Source organism: Lissotriton helveticus, chromosome 4_1 (assembly GCF_964261635.1).
Source record: "Lissotriton helveticus chromosome 4_1, aLisHel1.1, whole genome shotgun sequence".
Lineage (NCBI taxonomy): Eukaryota > Metazoa > Chordata > Amphibia > Caudata > Salamandridae > Lissotriton > Lissotriton helveticus.
The window spans coordinates 833,731,386-833,746,600 of NC_136063.1; the positions used below are offsets into that span (position 1 = coordinate 833,731,386).

The following is a 15,215-nucleotide window of genomic DNA, read 5'->3' on the forward strand; positions in this document are numbered from 1 at the left end:
ATGAGTATCAGTAATGTTAAACTCAGGATTAATGGATATGTTTGACTGAGACATAGAAAAATGAGATTTATTAGATGGGGTACTACTATATAGTTGGAGCCCTTTCGGGACCGGGGCTACAGGAGTATTTTCTAGATCTATTACCTTGCTGGAATCATGGGTGATATATCTCTTACAGAGCTCAATATCTATATCAGGGAGAGTAAAATCATTACCAGAGTCGACCACGGGATTGGATAGACCAAGAGAGTTTTTTATATCTTCGTTTTTGTGGAAGGAGGAGTTGTGCACATGCACCTCAACTGTTTTGAGAGTGAGACCGGGGAGTGGCCCCATACCATTTATGCATGTTTCCCTGGATACCTGCTTTAGTGGCAACGGTAACATAAAAGGGTCAGAGGGCCCATCCACCCCAACGTTGGGAAGAACATCAACCTCAATTAAATTTACCAAAGCAATAGAAGTGCCTTGATTACTATTCTCCCTCGTTGTAATTCTACCTTGTTCAATATTTCTTTCATTAGTATTGGCTTAAGTTAAATCCCCAGTCTGGACCTTCTCCTTACCTCTTTCCCATAAGCTATATAATTGACATTTTCCCTTTAACTGCATGACAGCAACGTCCATATTTCGTAGGGGATTTGATTTGGCCTCGGAGCAAGTCTTACTCACCAATAACCGGCCCGACCTTAACTTTTTTGCCGTCATTTCAAAAATCAAATCACTAAGAAAGAAGTACGAAATCCAAAAAAAGTTAAAAGGCAGTAAAAAGGGAGCTACAGTTTTACACCTATTGGGTATTCCCTGGTTTCAACGGTATTACAAATCACAACTAGCTCTAGGTAAAGCAGCCTTTAGCACACAAGGACCACAATAGTACAGTCACCCAAAAGGTAACGTAAAAAGGTGAATACTACAAAAGGGTGCCCCAGCCAAGCCGTCTCCAGCCTCAGAGGGCCCGCCCTTTGCCCGTGCTCCGCCCCGTGCTCCGTCCCGCGGGAGTGGGCGTGGTTAAATAGGGGGCGGGAAGAGACACCAGCTGCGCTGCGTTGGCTGAGCGCTGGGAAAGCTGGGTCTCGCAGTCCCGGCCCCTGCAGGTGTTGGTAGGTCGCCCTTAATCGGCTTGCACAGCTCACCCCCGGAGTCCTCTGTGGCAATCCTTCAGTATCGGCAGCAAAAAATCCCAAAGTCTGAAGAGCAGGGAAGAATCCACACACACAATCCGCTTACGAGGATACCACCTTGCTCGAGGCCTGGGCGATTCAGCGGCGACCCAGCCAGAGCCATACGCCGACCCCCGTCTGGCAACCGGGACTATGGTGGCCGTAGCTGTATCTGCGGATTGGTGCAGATTGATGGTAAAGGCAAAGGTGAAGGCAAAGGGAATGACAGCAAGTCCAAGTGCTGCCCACTTGCCTACTCAGCTGCGACAATTCTCCACTACTCACCAATGACCGATCTTAGATTCAGACCATGGATGTTGCTATTAGCTATTAGCTGAAATCATCAACCACTTAGATGTTTAATCTTTAAAGTCAAAAATGTGACTCCTACTGCTTTTCCTAAATTGAATTTAGTGGCTCCTGGCTCCTCGCGCCTGGCTTCCGGCACCTGACTCCTGTCACGTTCAGCTCGGGTGCCCAGTCCAAATAAATGACAGTTTTTGCGGCAATAACGATTTCGGTTTGCAAAAAGGCCCCGGTTCCCACTGTGTTCCAGTGTATACTAGTGATACTAGTAATACTCCTGCCTCCTGTGTCCTATGTCCTGACCCCGCTGGATGACGGCAGAGCACCCAGCAGCAGGGACCGGAAACCACGTCCATCCCGGAGCACAGCTCGGAGCACAGAGAGAGTATGGCAAAAGACCCACGAGCCCAGGGGCCTGAGGCTGACAAGAGACCCACAGCAGGAGACCCACAGCGGCGTCGATGGACACCGGGTCTGGTGCAGGCACAAACACTCGGCAGTATGTAGGGGCAGTACGCGGGGGACGGGGGGTATAGGGGGTGGAAGCGAGCAGCAACCCCTGACTCCACTTGCTCACCTCACTCACCTGCCGACACTGCGGCGCCGCCGCCTCTCAAAGTTTGTCTCAGCCGCTTGACAGCCACAGACAGTCCGCATCCAGCACCGGGCACCGGACTCTCCGGACGTTCCAGGCCCACCGGGCTCTCCCTCCAGGCTCTCCCAGACTCCACTGAACTCTCGCGGACTCCTCGGGTTCCTCGCCTCCACACCTCCTCGCCCCTCCGGACGGCCCCCTCCTCAACTCCGGGCAGCAAGATGCGGCGAGATACGGGCCACAGCACGACTACGAGCACGCCACGCCAGCTGCTGCTCCGTCCGATTACTCCGCCTCCAACTTGCACCAGTCCAAACAACCCTTATGGTGATGGTTGTAAGTCAACCTTATAGACCAGCTATCCTAGTGGTAGAGTGGACAGAACAGTCTTAGGCTAAAAGAATCTTGAGGGCGTGTAAAGCCAGCTGTTTTACTAATGCAACCCCTTGAATATCAAATGAAAGGACACCACACAGGATATATATAATATATATATATATTTATTCACTAACACACTCCTCTGAACTCTTTATGAGATCAGAGGCAAAAGCACATAACAAGTTACACTTAGAAATACTTTAAATAGCACAATTTACAGTTAGGCCCTAGGGGCGCGTAAAACCATATACTAAGTAAGTGGTATAAGAACCACGACTTGGGAAAGGAGAAGGCCTAGGGCATCGCTGGGGCTACACTATCTGATCCTTAGGTTAAGAGTAGGAGGCCCACAGGCGGCGCGTGCAGTGTCAGTACACTCACGCGAGAGTCAATAGAAAGTCAATGGGAACTTTAAAGGTAAGTAATCGAAGATTTAGGACACTTCCGGTCTAACTAGGAATGTACAACTAACAAAACTAGACACTAGGATAGTCAATCCCTACAGGAGCACCGAAGTACTCGCGTTACCTCACCCACGGGCTGCGGGTGCATAGGTGTCAAAGTGTGTCGGGTTTTCTCGTTGATTCCTATGGAGCCTTGGAAGAAGATGCTGCAGGCGACCAGGAGGAAGATGTCCGGGTGGATCTAGGATGAAGAGGACCTGAAAGCAGAGGGGACAGAGTCTAGGTCACTAGCCAGTGACCGGGTGGAAACAGGGAGGAACCAGACGTCGTAGAGGAGCAATCAGGTGCAGATGTGAAGCTTGTCGTTGCAGCCACACGGACCAGGAGGCGTCGAGGACGACCAGGTGCTGGAGAGGAGCTGTCCCATGAAGGTTCTCGCAGATGGAGGGGTCGACTTCAAGATTGGAGCCAACAAGCCTAAGCAAAGGCAACCCACGCAGGATACACAAAAGGCTTCTGGTGCAGACCAGGAGGTTCTGAGGTACTTCACCTTTTCAGGGAAGCGAGGGCCAGTCTGGAGCAACCAGACCAGCGATGGAGTTTCAAAGGAGTCGTTGTCAGAGGACTACTAGCCAACAGGCCAGCAACCGGACAACTAGCGTTGGAGCAGAAGACAAGCAGAAGGGCCCCACGCAGATCTCGTGGACGGCTGGTCTTCGGTGCAAGTGGAGCTCGGTGTCGGGGTCTCTCAGTCCCCAGTGCACAGCTTCGAGGATGCCTCAGGAGCTGCGCTGGTAGGAAGTTGAAGACTTTCCAAGTTGCCTGCTTCCACGGATTCCGACGCCTTCCACGGAGCTCAGCTGTGCTGGAGTCGTGCAGTGGGGTCAGAGGAATCCTGGAGTCGAGGTCTTGTCAGGCTCTGCGCTCGAGTTCCGGTGGGAACAGGGACAAAGCAAGCTGTCTAGTTGCTGGATGGTGCCTGGTTTCCCAGGGTGCTCACTCCTTGGCCACAAGGGAGATTCTTCAGTCTTCAAGTCAGTTGAATGTCGAAGGGTCCAGAGTTTCGTTTCAAAGTTTCATCAGGATAAATCTAAAGTCTCTTGGGTCAGCTCCTACCTTTATACAACTAAAGGGGGCTGGTTTACTCACTAGGTCCCTCCTATGGGTGGGACCAGGAAGGGGGGTGGTTACACCCCCCTTCCTTTGTCCAGTTTCGCGCTAGAGCTGGGGCTTGAATGCCCCAGCACCGGTTTGAACTGGACTATGCATGGAGCACCTAGTGCGCCCCAGGCAGTGTCTGTTTCTTTTCAGCCCTCCCTGTCCCAATAAACAAAATCCTGTCTGGGGTGGTGCTCGCACCTCTCCAGGCAGGAAACCTATTGTCCAGGCCTCCCTCGCTGGAAGGACTCCCAGCAGCAGGAGGCCGGACTTGTGTCTGTGGCAGCAGCATCCATTTTGTGATGCTGGGGCTCTGGTTAACTTTAACCGGGATAGTCAGAACTAACATGTCTTCTCCCTCTAGAAGGGTGGAATGCTACCCCCGTCGCCAGAATTGACGAGGGGGTAGTATTCCAAAGCGTATGACACCTTACACGACATGTTTAGATAAAGCCAAACCAAAGTTAGCATATAACCGCGAGGTTCGTAATGCACTTAAGAGTATATGGTATGGCAATATCATATAACAGCTATAAGGACATGGTTCCGAAAGCTGCAGACAGGCTCAGCTCATGCTAGAGCACCATCTCACACATAACCAAGCACTCTGCCTCCAGGATTGTTAAGGTCTGCTATAGGAGTGACTTATAGGTTACTGTGTGTCTATATTTAAGGGTAGATATAGGAATACTATACCTAAGCAAGGGGTGATTACACGACCTTGCCCCAGCTGAGTGATCAGCCAGTTGTGTCAGTTTGAGTGGCCAGCCAGGGGTGGCATAATACATGCTGCAGTCCCTGGTAGGCCTTGGTTACACCTATGCTCTGAGTACCTAGGGTACACTTCTACAGGGGCTGTTAAGGTGAGCCAATTCCCAATTGTGGATGTACCTAGAGTACATGGTGTGAATTTAGAGAGAGTGCATCTGGGCTGTAGGTCTGATTAGCAGGCCCACAGCCACATCTAAGCCGAAAACCAGTAAAGCAAAAGCAAAAAGCGGGGGTGACCATAGGAAGCAGACCCTACTCTCCTACAGTTCTCCTTTGAAGAGCGGGGCAAAGAAAACAATGGAGTAGGAGACTAAGGTGGATTTTCCGATTTTAGCTTGGTCACATGGTACCTCCAAACAGGTTACACCACATTTAATTAAGGGTTTGGAAAGGCTGTAGGGGTAATGCAATTGAAATCTCGTGGGCTGGACCTGCACCAGTGACTGGACCAGCCAGAGTCTACTCAACAAATGTGATGAGCAAGGAGAAGCTACAGGATACGCAGTATTTCCCAGGTCTCAGAAAAAAAGGATAAGAACACCTTTAGGGAATTAACAAAATAAACAAACGAGTGACAACTGATGTTGATTCAACTCAGGCCCACACTTAAGAGCATTTACGAACTGTAGAAACACATTTTATAAGAATTTAAAAAAATGCTTTCTTGAAAATACACACCTTTCCACAAAGATGAAATCTAAGTCTATGCTTTGATTGTGGTTCAGCAAGTGGATGACTTTCCATTTCCCAATACTGAGTGTATTCACCACTCTCTTGAGGACTAAATGAAACTGGTATCTGAGAGAATAACAAAAAAATTAAGTATTGAGTACACATCCCACTGTCATATTCTAGTTTACATTTTTAAGGTAATTAAGCTCACATTTATGTAAATATAAGCATTAATTTATTAACACATTTACATCCACAGACAAGAATAAAAACAGGTCATTAGCACTCATGCTTCTTACCATTAACAATGGCGTGCCATGCAAGCTTGCCCACAAACAGCTCTAAAAGACTAAAGGAACATATTTGTTTGCCATTTAAACAAAGAATATTGAAAAACCATCTCGAAAATCAGACCGATTTAGAAAAAGCAATGGCAAAAACTTAAAACGAACACATGTGTACAACACGTAGAGCCAGCAAATGCAGTCTGTGTTCAGAGAATGCAACACCTACTAAGAAGACAAGAAAAGGAGGCGAGTACCAACACTGCACACAAAGTGCAAAACAAAATCAAACAAAGCCTAATAAACAAAAGACTAAAATCGAACAGCTGTGAAACCAAGGTTAGGACAATAAAAAAAAAACATTGAATAAGAAAACCAGAGAGGGTAATTCAGTTTCTCTTCATTGATTCACAGAAAAGGGGCACTGATTCTTTTGAGGTCAAGGAACACATGGCAAAAGGGGATGGTGGGAGAGGGGTAAGAAGATTGGTGTTGAAAGTACAAGTCAATTGTTCACAAAAGAGCCCAGAGTATGCAATTGCCCAAACAACAATGGGAGGAAAAGATGGCAAGCAACATCATTGGTGATTATTACAGAACTTAGTCACTATCCATTAAATTAAACACAAGAGGCTGTAAAGTCTTCCATTCTTCAATGTAATAATGAACAAATAACTTCAATAACGCTCTTTTTGGTGTATACCTTAACAGCAGAGTTCTCACCTTTAATATTCAATCACATGCCAGACTGGATCCAGAAACTATTCAGCTAATTCCCCATGACCACCAGTGGGTGACGCCATTGGGCTCTGTGGCAACCTCATCCCGATATGAGAAGGGACGGCGCTGGACCATACATAGGCACCAACACTGCACAAAATGTCAGTTTACAACCCAGCATTTTGCGGGCATAGATGCGGAGCTTCAGGAATAGATTGAGAAGTGCTTAGACTATAACAGAGAAATGTATTAACCCTTAAAAGTCCAGTCTAAAGGAGGAAGGGTAGTGAGGAATCTGCGGTTAAACTGAGCATGCACCAAAGAAAATAAGTACAATTTTTCTTATGGATTCTTCTAACTGCAGATTCCTCACCATTTAAATTTAATACTCTAAGCAGTACCATCAAAATGTGGGTGGATGTGAGGAGTTGGCATTACACCGGTAAGTCCTGCAGGACCGAGCAAACAAAATGACCCTCTTGGCGTACCTGACGGCTGAAACAGTGGTGCTTGGTGAAGTTGTGGACTGAGGTCAATTTAGCAGCCAGCTGATGTCCAGCACCAGTAAACTCCTAGCTGAAGCTAGAGCAGTTTTAGCTCTGGTGCAGCGTCTGAATTCCTCATTCTTGGTCAATGCGTAACAAATTTTTATACAGAGGGGCGTCCATCTTGAAAAGGTCAGTGTTTGGACTGCTCTTTTCTTTGTAGCAGCAAACCAAGGGGTCAGTTGAGCAATCAAGGCTGCTGAATCTGATCAGTGTACACGCTAAGGACCCTCTGGGGTTGAAAACGAAGTTACTCCTCTTTATAGGGATGAGGCAGAGAAAAGAAAAGGTGTGATTAACTTCTCAATTGGAAGGGCGAGACCACTTGCAGGAGAAAGTGAGTCAAAGTTCGCAGTACCAACTTGTTCGGGAAGGTGGCGGCATACATAGTAAGGGTGGGCATAGTTGGCGGAGTACTACTAGGTGGAGTTCCACGAAGTTGAACAAAAACTACGTGAATTCCGCAACTTCGCTCCGTCAACAGAGACTTCAGATACTTTTGTTAAAATAACAAGTATCTCTGTCTTTACATGCTAGAAGGCATATAGTCATTTCACCAACGTGAAAATGAAAATTTAGCAAGCAGTGAGAGAGGTGATGATTTTGGAATCTTCCCTAACCTAGGGAGAGAACCAAACAGATGCCTTGAAAACATAGAGCACATCGCACAAGTCACTAACCTTCGGTAACGATATATCTGTAAGAAACAGTAGTTAGTGTTAGATTCCTTACCTTAGAATATCCCCAGGTGTCAGAATGGATCCGGAAAGTTTTGCGTAGCAGTACCCCTGCGCGACGGTAGGCGTCGTCTGTGGCTCTGCGTCCGTCGTCATGGTCGCCGGGATGACGTCGTAATACTTAGACGCCGCCCTCACACGCTGACCTCAGTTTTTGTACATAGCTTTCCGCACCAGGAACGCAGAGTCATGCCAGAGACCAACACTGGTGCCATAAAACTAGGGCCCTCAAAGGGAAATACCTCAACCCTAGATATCGGTCCGCAGAACGGGGAAGATGGGTGGGGCGGTAAGGAATCTAACACTAACTACTGTTTCTTACAGATATATCGTTACCGAAGGTAAGTAACTTGTGCATCTGAAAGAAACAGGTTAGTGTTAGATTCCTTCCCTTAGAATAGATACCCAGCAATACCAACCCCGGAGGTGGGTCTGCAAACCAAGATCACACCAGAAAGTCCTGGAGGACTGAACGGCCGAAAAAGCCATCTCTCCGGACTTGGCTGTCCAGGCAGTAGTGTCTAGCAAACTTGTGCAGAGAGGCCCAGGTAGCTGCCTGACCGATGTCCTGCAAGGAGACTCCATGACCCAGGGCAGTAGTAGCTGCCGTGGCCCGACTGGAATGGGCCCTCAGCCCAACATGAGGCTCCTTTCTAGCCAAGGAGCAACAGACCCACGACCCACCGAGAGATGGTTCATTTGTGCACCGCCCGTCCCTTCTTCACGCCCATGTAACCAACAAAGAGCTGGCCGTCCACCCGGAACTGGCGTGTGCGATCTAGGGAGGAGAGTGCACGTTTTGGGTCCAGACGGTGGAGCCTCTCTTCCTCCTTAGACGGATTGGAGACGGATAGAAGGTGGGCAAGGTGATGGACTGCCCGATGTGAAAGGTCGTTACCACTTTGGGCAGGAAAGAAGGACGAGTTTTTAAAACAACTTGGTCCGGATGGACAGTGTGAGAAGTTGGCCTGGTATATGATGTTCACTATTCTAGTGAGCACCTTGCACCAGTCCAAACAACCCTTATGGTGATGGTTGTAACGTCAACCTTATGGATCAGCTATCCTAGGGGTAGCATGGACAAAAGCAGTCTTAGGCTAAACTCAAGAGGACATGTAAAGCCAGCTGTTTTACCATATGCAATCCTTTTAATACCAAATGAAAGGACACCACACAGGTTATATATTCAAAATATGTATATATTTATTTCTAAATCAATCCCTTGAACTCTTTATGAGCACAGAAGCACAAGCGCATACCAAGTAACTTAATATAACATACAATAAGTTGCACAAATATGGATAGGCCCTGGTGGCCCGCTAAACCATATACTAAAATAGGGGTATAAGAACCACGTCACGAACAATGAAAAAGCCTAGGGCCTTGGGAATCGCTGGGGCTACACTGGACTAACAGTTGTTAGGAAGCAGGAGGCCCACGGGATGCGGGTGCAGTTTCTAAATGCACACACGTGCACACATAGAAGTCAATGGGTGAGTAAAGTTAGAAAGTTTAAGGTTTTGGAGTCTTCCTACTGGACTAGAAGCTAACCACTTGAAACTAGGACACTAGGAGAGTTACTCTTTACAGGAGCACCACAGTACTCGCGTTACCTCACCCACAGGAAGCGGGTGCACAGGTGTCAAAGTGTGTTGGGTTTCGTCGTGGAGTTCTATGGAGCCTTGGAGAAAAGATGCTGCAGGCGACCAGGAGAGAAGAGTCCGGTTGGATCCACGGGTGGATCGAGGATGAAGAGTACCTGAAAGCAGAGGGGACAGAGTCTGGGTCACTAGCCAGTGACCAGGAAGGAACCAGGAAGGAACCAGGCGATGTCGGGGAGCAATCAGGCGATGTTGTGAAGCTTGTCTTTGCAGCCACGTGGACCAGGAGGTGTCGACGACGACCAGGAGCTGGATACAGACTGTCCCACGAAGGCTCTTGTTGTCGGTTCTCGATTCGGAGTCAAAAGCATTGGCAAATGCAACCCACGCAGGAATCGAAGATGGCTTCTTACTCAGGCCAGCAAGGACTGAGGGGCTTCTCCTTCGCAGGGAAGCAGGGGCCAGTCTGGAGCAACCAGACCAGCCGTGTAGATTTCAGATTTCGTCATCAGAGAGGCCACTAGCCAACGGGCAAGTGACCGGACAGACGCGTCGAGCAGGAAAATGCAAAAGGGCCCCACGCAGCACTCGGTGAGTGTGGAGAGGTGATACTCGGTGCAGTTGGTGCTCGAGGCTGGGGCTTCTCAATCCCCAATGCACAACATCGAGGGTGCCTCAGAAGTTGCACGGAAAGCAATTCGCTGGCTTTCCAAGATGGCCGGTCCCACGTCTCTCGTCGCCTCTACAGGTCTCAGCTTTGCTATGGCTGTGGATCGGGCTGTTGGATGTCTGGAATTCCAGGTCTTGTCAGCCTCTGTGCTCGGGCTCCGGCAGGAGCGTCGACAAAGCAAACCGTTGACCGCTTGATGGTGCCTGCTTGCACAGGGTGGTCACTCCTTGACCACAAGGGAGATTCTTCAGTCTTCTACGTCGAGTAGGATGTCGAAGGTCCAGAGTTTCAGTCAGGATATATCTAAAGTCTAAGGACACAGCTCCTACCTATATACCAAATCTAGTGTCTCTTTTCATTCAGCCCTCCCTGCCCCAATACACTATAGCCTGTCTGGGGTGGTGCTAGCACCTCCCTGTGACAGGAAACTTATTGTCCAAGCCTCCCTCGCTGGAAGGACTCCCAGCAGCAGGAGGTCAGACTTGTGTCTGTGGCAGCAGCATCCATTTTGTGATGCTGAGGCTCTGGTTAACTTTAACCGGGATTAAGGGAAGTAACATGTCTTCTCCCTCTAGAAGGGTGGAATGCTACCCCCGTCGCCAGAACTGGCGAGCGGTAGTATTCCAAAGCGTATGACACCTTACACGACATGTTTTGATAAAGCCAAACCAAAGATAGCATTTAACCGCGAGGTTCATAATGCACTTAAGAGTATATGGTATGGCATCATCCTAGAACAGCTATAAGGACATGGTTCCGAAAGCTGCTGACAGGCGCAGCTCATGCTAGAGCACCACCTCACATAAAACCAAGCACTCTGCCTTCAGGATTGTTAAGGCCTGCCATAGGAGTGACTTATAGGTGCATATGTGTCTAGATATAAGGTTAGACATAGGAATACTATATCTAAGCAAGGGGTGATTACACGACCTTGCCCCAGCTGAGTGATCAGCCAGTTGTGTCAGTTTGGATGGCCAGCCAGGGGTGGCAAAAGATATGATGCAGACCCTGGTAGGCCTTGGGTGCACCTATGCCCTGGGTACCTATAGTACACTGTACAGGGACTCATAAGAGTGACCCAAATCCCAATTGGTGATGTACCTAAAGTACATGGTGTGAATTTAGAGAGAAAACAGCAGGGCTGTGGGTCTGATTAGCAGGCCCACAGCCACATTAAGTCGAAAACCAGTGAAGCAAAAAGCAAAAAATGGGGTGACCATAGGAAAGCTGACCCTACTCTCCTACAGAAAGAAAGGAGGTTTAGAAGAAAGAGCCTGGAGCTCACTTACTCATCTGGCAGAGATGATGGCAACCAGGAATGCAGTCTTAAGAGTTAGACGGAGAGGGCAATTGTGAAGTGGCTCGAAAGGAGCGCACATCAGATATGAAGAACCAGGTTCAAGTCCCACTGAGGCATCACGAAAGGAACAGGAGGGTACATATGCGTGATACCCTTCAAGAATCTATTTACAATCGGGGACTTGAAAAGAGAATGCTGATCAGGAAGCCTCAAGAAGGCAGCAATGGCAGAGAGGTAGCCCTTAAGAGTGCCCAGAGCAGAGCCCTGCTGGGCAAGAGAAAGAAGGAAGAGGAGAACCTCTGAAAGGGGGGCAGAGAGAGGATCCACAGCCTTTCCTGTGCACCATGCCACAAATTTGTTCTACCTGCAGGAGTATACCGATTTAGTGGAGGGACGACTGGCTGCCAGAATCACATCACATACTTCAGGAGGCAAGTCAAATGGCCTCAACTGCCGCCGCTCAATCTCCACGCATGGAGGTGGAGGTTGGACAGGTTCGGGTGGAGGACCATCCCCTGCTGCTGCGACCGAAGGTCCTCCTGAAGAGGCAGACAAATCGGAGGATGGACTGACATGCTGAGTAGCTCGGGATACCAGTATCTTCGCGCCCAGTCCGGAGCCACAAGGATGACTTGGGCCCGGTCTCGCATGATCTTCTTCAGCACTCTGGGCAGAAGTGGTGTAGGCGGAAAGGCGTACAACAGACTGAAGCTCCACTCGCGACGAAAAGCATCTCTGAGCGAGTGCCGCCTTGGAAATTCCAATGCGCAGAACTGATGACATTGCGCGTTCTCGTCTGTGGCGAATAGATCTAACCAAGGCTCTCCCCATCGCTGAAAGAGGCCTTGCGCCATGTCAGAGTTCAGACGCCATTCGTGATCCATCATGCACCGACGGCTGAGTTCATCCGCCCTGGCCTTCAGGGAACCTGCCAGGTGTTGAACCACCAGGGTCACGCCCTGATGTTCCAGTCACTGCCAGAGGCGCAGAGCCTCCTGTCATAGGGTCCACGACCCCACCCAGCCCTGTTTGTTGGAGTACCACATGGCGGTGGTGTTGTCTGTGAACACTTGCACTACACTTCCCCGGACAGAGGGAAGGAATGCCTTCAGTGCAAGCCGGATCGCCCGAAGCTCCAGAAGGTTGATGTGGAGCCGGGACTCCGCCGGAGACCAGAGGCCTCTAATCTCCACCTCTCCCATATTGCCCCCCCAGCCCAGGAGGGACCCATCCGTCACCACAACATGCTCCGGTTGGGGTAGGGAGAGGGATCTGCCACTGACCTAATCGCGGTTTGTGAGCCACCACTGCAAATGTCTTGCAGTGCCCTCCGAGATCAAGACATGGTCGGACAAGTTGCCCTGATGCTGGGTCCACTGAAACTTCAAGTCCCACTGCAGAGCCCGCATCTGCCACCTGGCGTGATGCACCAGAGGGATACAGGAGGCCATCAGCCCCAGAAGCCGCAGCATCAACCTGACCGAGACTCGGGATAAAGGCTGAAAGATCGGAATCAGAGCCTGAATAACCCGAACCCGCTGTTCGGGAGGATAAACCCGAAACTGTGCTGAGTCTAGAACCGCTCCGATGAAGAGGAGCCTTTGAGAGGGACACAGGTGTGACTTCGGCACATTGATGGAAAACCCCAGCAAGTGCAGGAGGTCGGCCGTAGTCTGAAGGTGACTGACAACTGTCTGGGGTGAGCCCGCCTTCAACAACCAGTCGTCGAGGTAGGGGAAGACTGACACCCCTAACCTGCGCAGATGAGCTGCGACCACCGGCATCACTTTTGTGAACACACCTGGGGCGCTGGTAAGGCCAAAGGGGAGCACGGGAAATGGAAGTGCTTGTGGCCTACCATGAACCGCAGGTAACGCCGGTGGGCGGCAGGACGGGGATGTGGAAATACGCGTCCTGCAAGGCCAACGCTACCATCCAGTCTCTGGGGTCCAGGGCAGCTAAGACCTGAGCCAGAGTCAGCATCTTGAACTTCTCCTTCCGGAGGAAGCAGTTGACGTTCCGTTGGTCCAAGATAGGGCGTAGGCCCCCTTTGCCCTTCTTGGGAACCAGAAAGTAGTGGAATAGCAACCACACCCTACTTCGGGCACAGGAACGCGCTCGATGGCCCCCTTGGCCAAGAGGGCCGACATTGCCTCTTGCAGAAGTTGCAAGTGATCCCCGACACGCGGTGGTACTGCGGTGGCATGGCTGGAGGGGTCGCCTCGAAGAGGAGGAAGTAGCCCCTTCAGATGATTTGCAGCACCCACCTGCCCGAAGTGATGGTGCGACAGTGAAGGAGGTAATGGCGGACCCTGCTCCACAGTGGCGTTAAATGGGCCTGAAAGCTCGGACTAGGAGGGCTTTGAGGCGGATGCTGCGGGGGTGAATGTGGACTGGCCGCGCCGTTGTCCCCTGGCACCGCCACGGCGGTTACCACGTCCGCCGCCGTGCTGGATGTTAGACTGCGGCCCGTGGCTGGCAGGACGTGAAGGGGCGCCCCTTCCTTGGCCACGCAAGGAGCGAAAGGCAGCCGATTGCTGGCGCTGTCCCGAGAGGCCCAAGGACTTGGCCGTAGCCCTGGAGTCCTTAAAGCGCTCAAGCGCATGGTCTGCCTTGTCGCCAAAGAGGCGATGGCCATCGAATGGCATGTCCATGAGCGTGCTCTGAACATCTGCCGAGAAGTTGGCGGACCTCAGCCAGGCGTGGCGTCTGACCGCCACCGTCGTTGCCATCGCTCTACCCAGCGAGTCAGTGGTATCCAGCCCACACCGGATGGAATGCTTGACTGCATCCCGGCCCTCCACACGGGCTTGGCCGAGTTTGGCCCATACCTCCAACGGACACTCTGGCAGCACCTCCGCGACCTTATCCCACACAGAGTGGGTGTAACGTCCCAAGAGGCAGGCGGTGTTGGAAGACCGCAGTCCTAGACTAAGGGATGAGAAGATCTTCTTCCCATACTGGTCATACCTCTTGGATTCCCGGTCCGGCGGGGCCTACGGGAATGCGGTCTGGGAATTGGAGGCCTGGATGACCAGGCTCTCGGGGGTAGGGTGGGAGGACAGGAAACATGGGTCGCCCGGGGCTGGGCGGTGGCGTCTGGCCACGTTCCTATCTACGGGCGAACCCGTAGCGGGCTTGGACCAAGTGCCCAGAAGAACGTCGGTCAAGGCCTCATTAAAGGGCAGCAGAGGCTCGGCCGAGCTTGACTGCGGTTTAAGGACCTCAGTGAGGAGGTTAGTCCTCACGGCCGCGACGGGGAGCTCAAGGCCCAAGGCCTTGGCAGCCCTCATCAGCACCACACTATATGTTGCCCCCTCCTCCGAAGCCACGGTAGGAGGGGAGACAAACCCAGTGTCTGGAGAGATGTCCAGGCCACTGGCCTCCCCAAGGTCTCCTGTCCAGTCCTCCTGAGACTGACACTCCCTGGTCAGAGGGTCCTCAGACCCCTCCCAGTCCTCTTCATCACCCATCTCCTGAAATTCAGGGGTTTCAACCAATGGGGCCTGTTCATAAAAGTGAAATTCACCAAACGACGTCTGGAGCGGCGCCGGAGGCGACACCTGAGGGTCCGACACCGGGGAGGTCGTCGGATCCACCGGCGACGATCCCGAATCCGAAGGCGCCGGCGGCGTCGGAACAACTGGACCCCTCGGCGCCGGGCCCGAAGGCGCCGGCGGGATAATGGGGGCCTGCGGCGCCGGGCCCGAAGGCGTCGGCGGCGTCGAAGCCGTCGACCCGCTAGGGCCCCCAGACGGGTCCGCTGGGCCCGAAGGCGCCGCGGAGCCCGTCGGAGGAGAGAGTTTCCTCATGGCCATGAGGAAGCGCTCGACCTCCTCCGGCGTTGCGTTCAGCCCATGGACCGGAGGGTGTGGAGCTGCACGCGGCGCCCGCGACTCCTACGGAGCCGC

At 51.4% G+C, this 15,215-nt stretch overlaps 1 protein-coding gene across 2 annotated transcripts in view; it reads right to left on the reverse strand.

The window, feature by feature from the left end:
• Positions 1 to 15,215, reverse strand: part of CEP192 (centrosomal protein 192) — a 2,224,848-nt gene that overhangs the window by 337,869 nt on the left and 1,871,764 nt on the right. For both annotated transcript variants that reach the window (XM_078687485.1, XM_078687486.1), the window contains exon 42: positions 5,454 to 5,573. In XM_078687485.1, the coding sequence (XP_078543611.1) occupies positions 5,454 to 5,573 (120 nt within the window). The remainder of the gene's footprint in view (positions 1 to 5,453; positions 5,574 to 15,215) is intronic.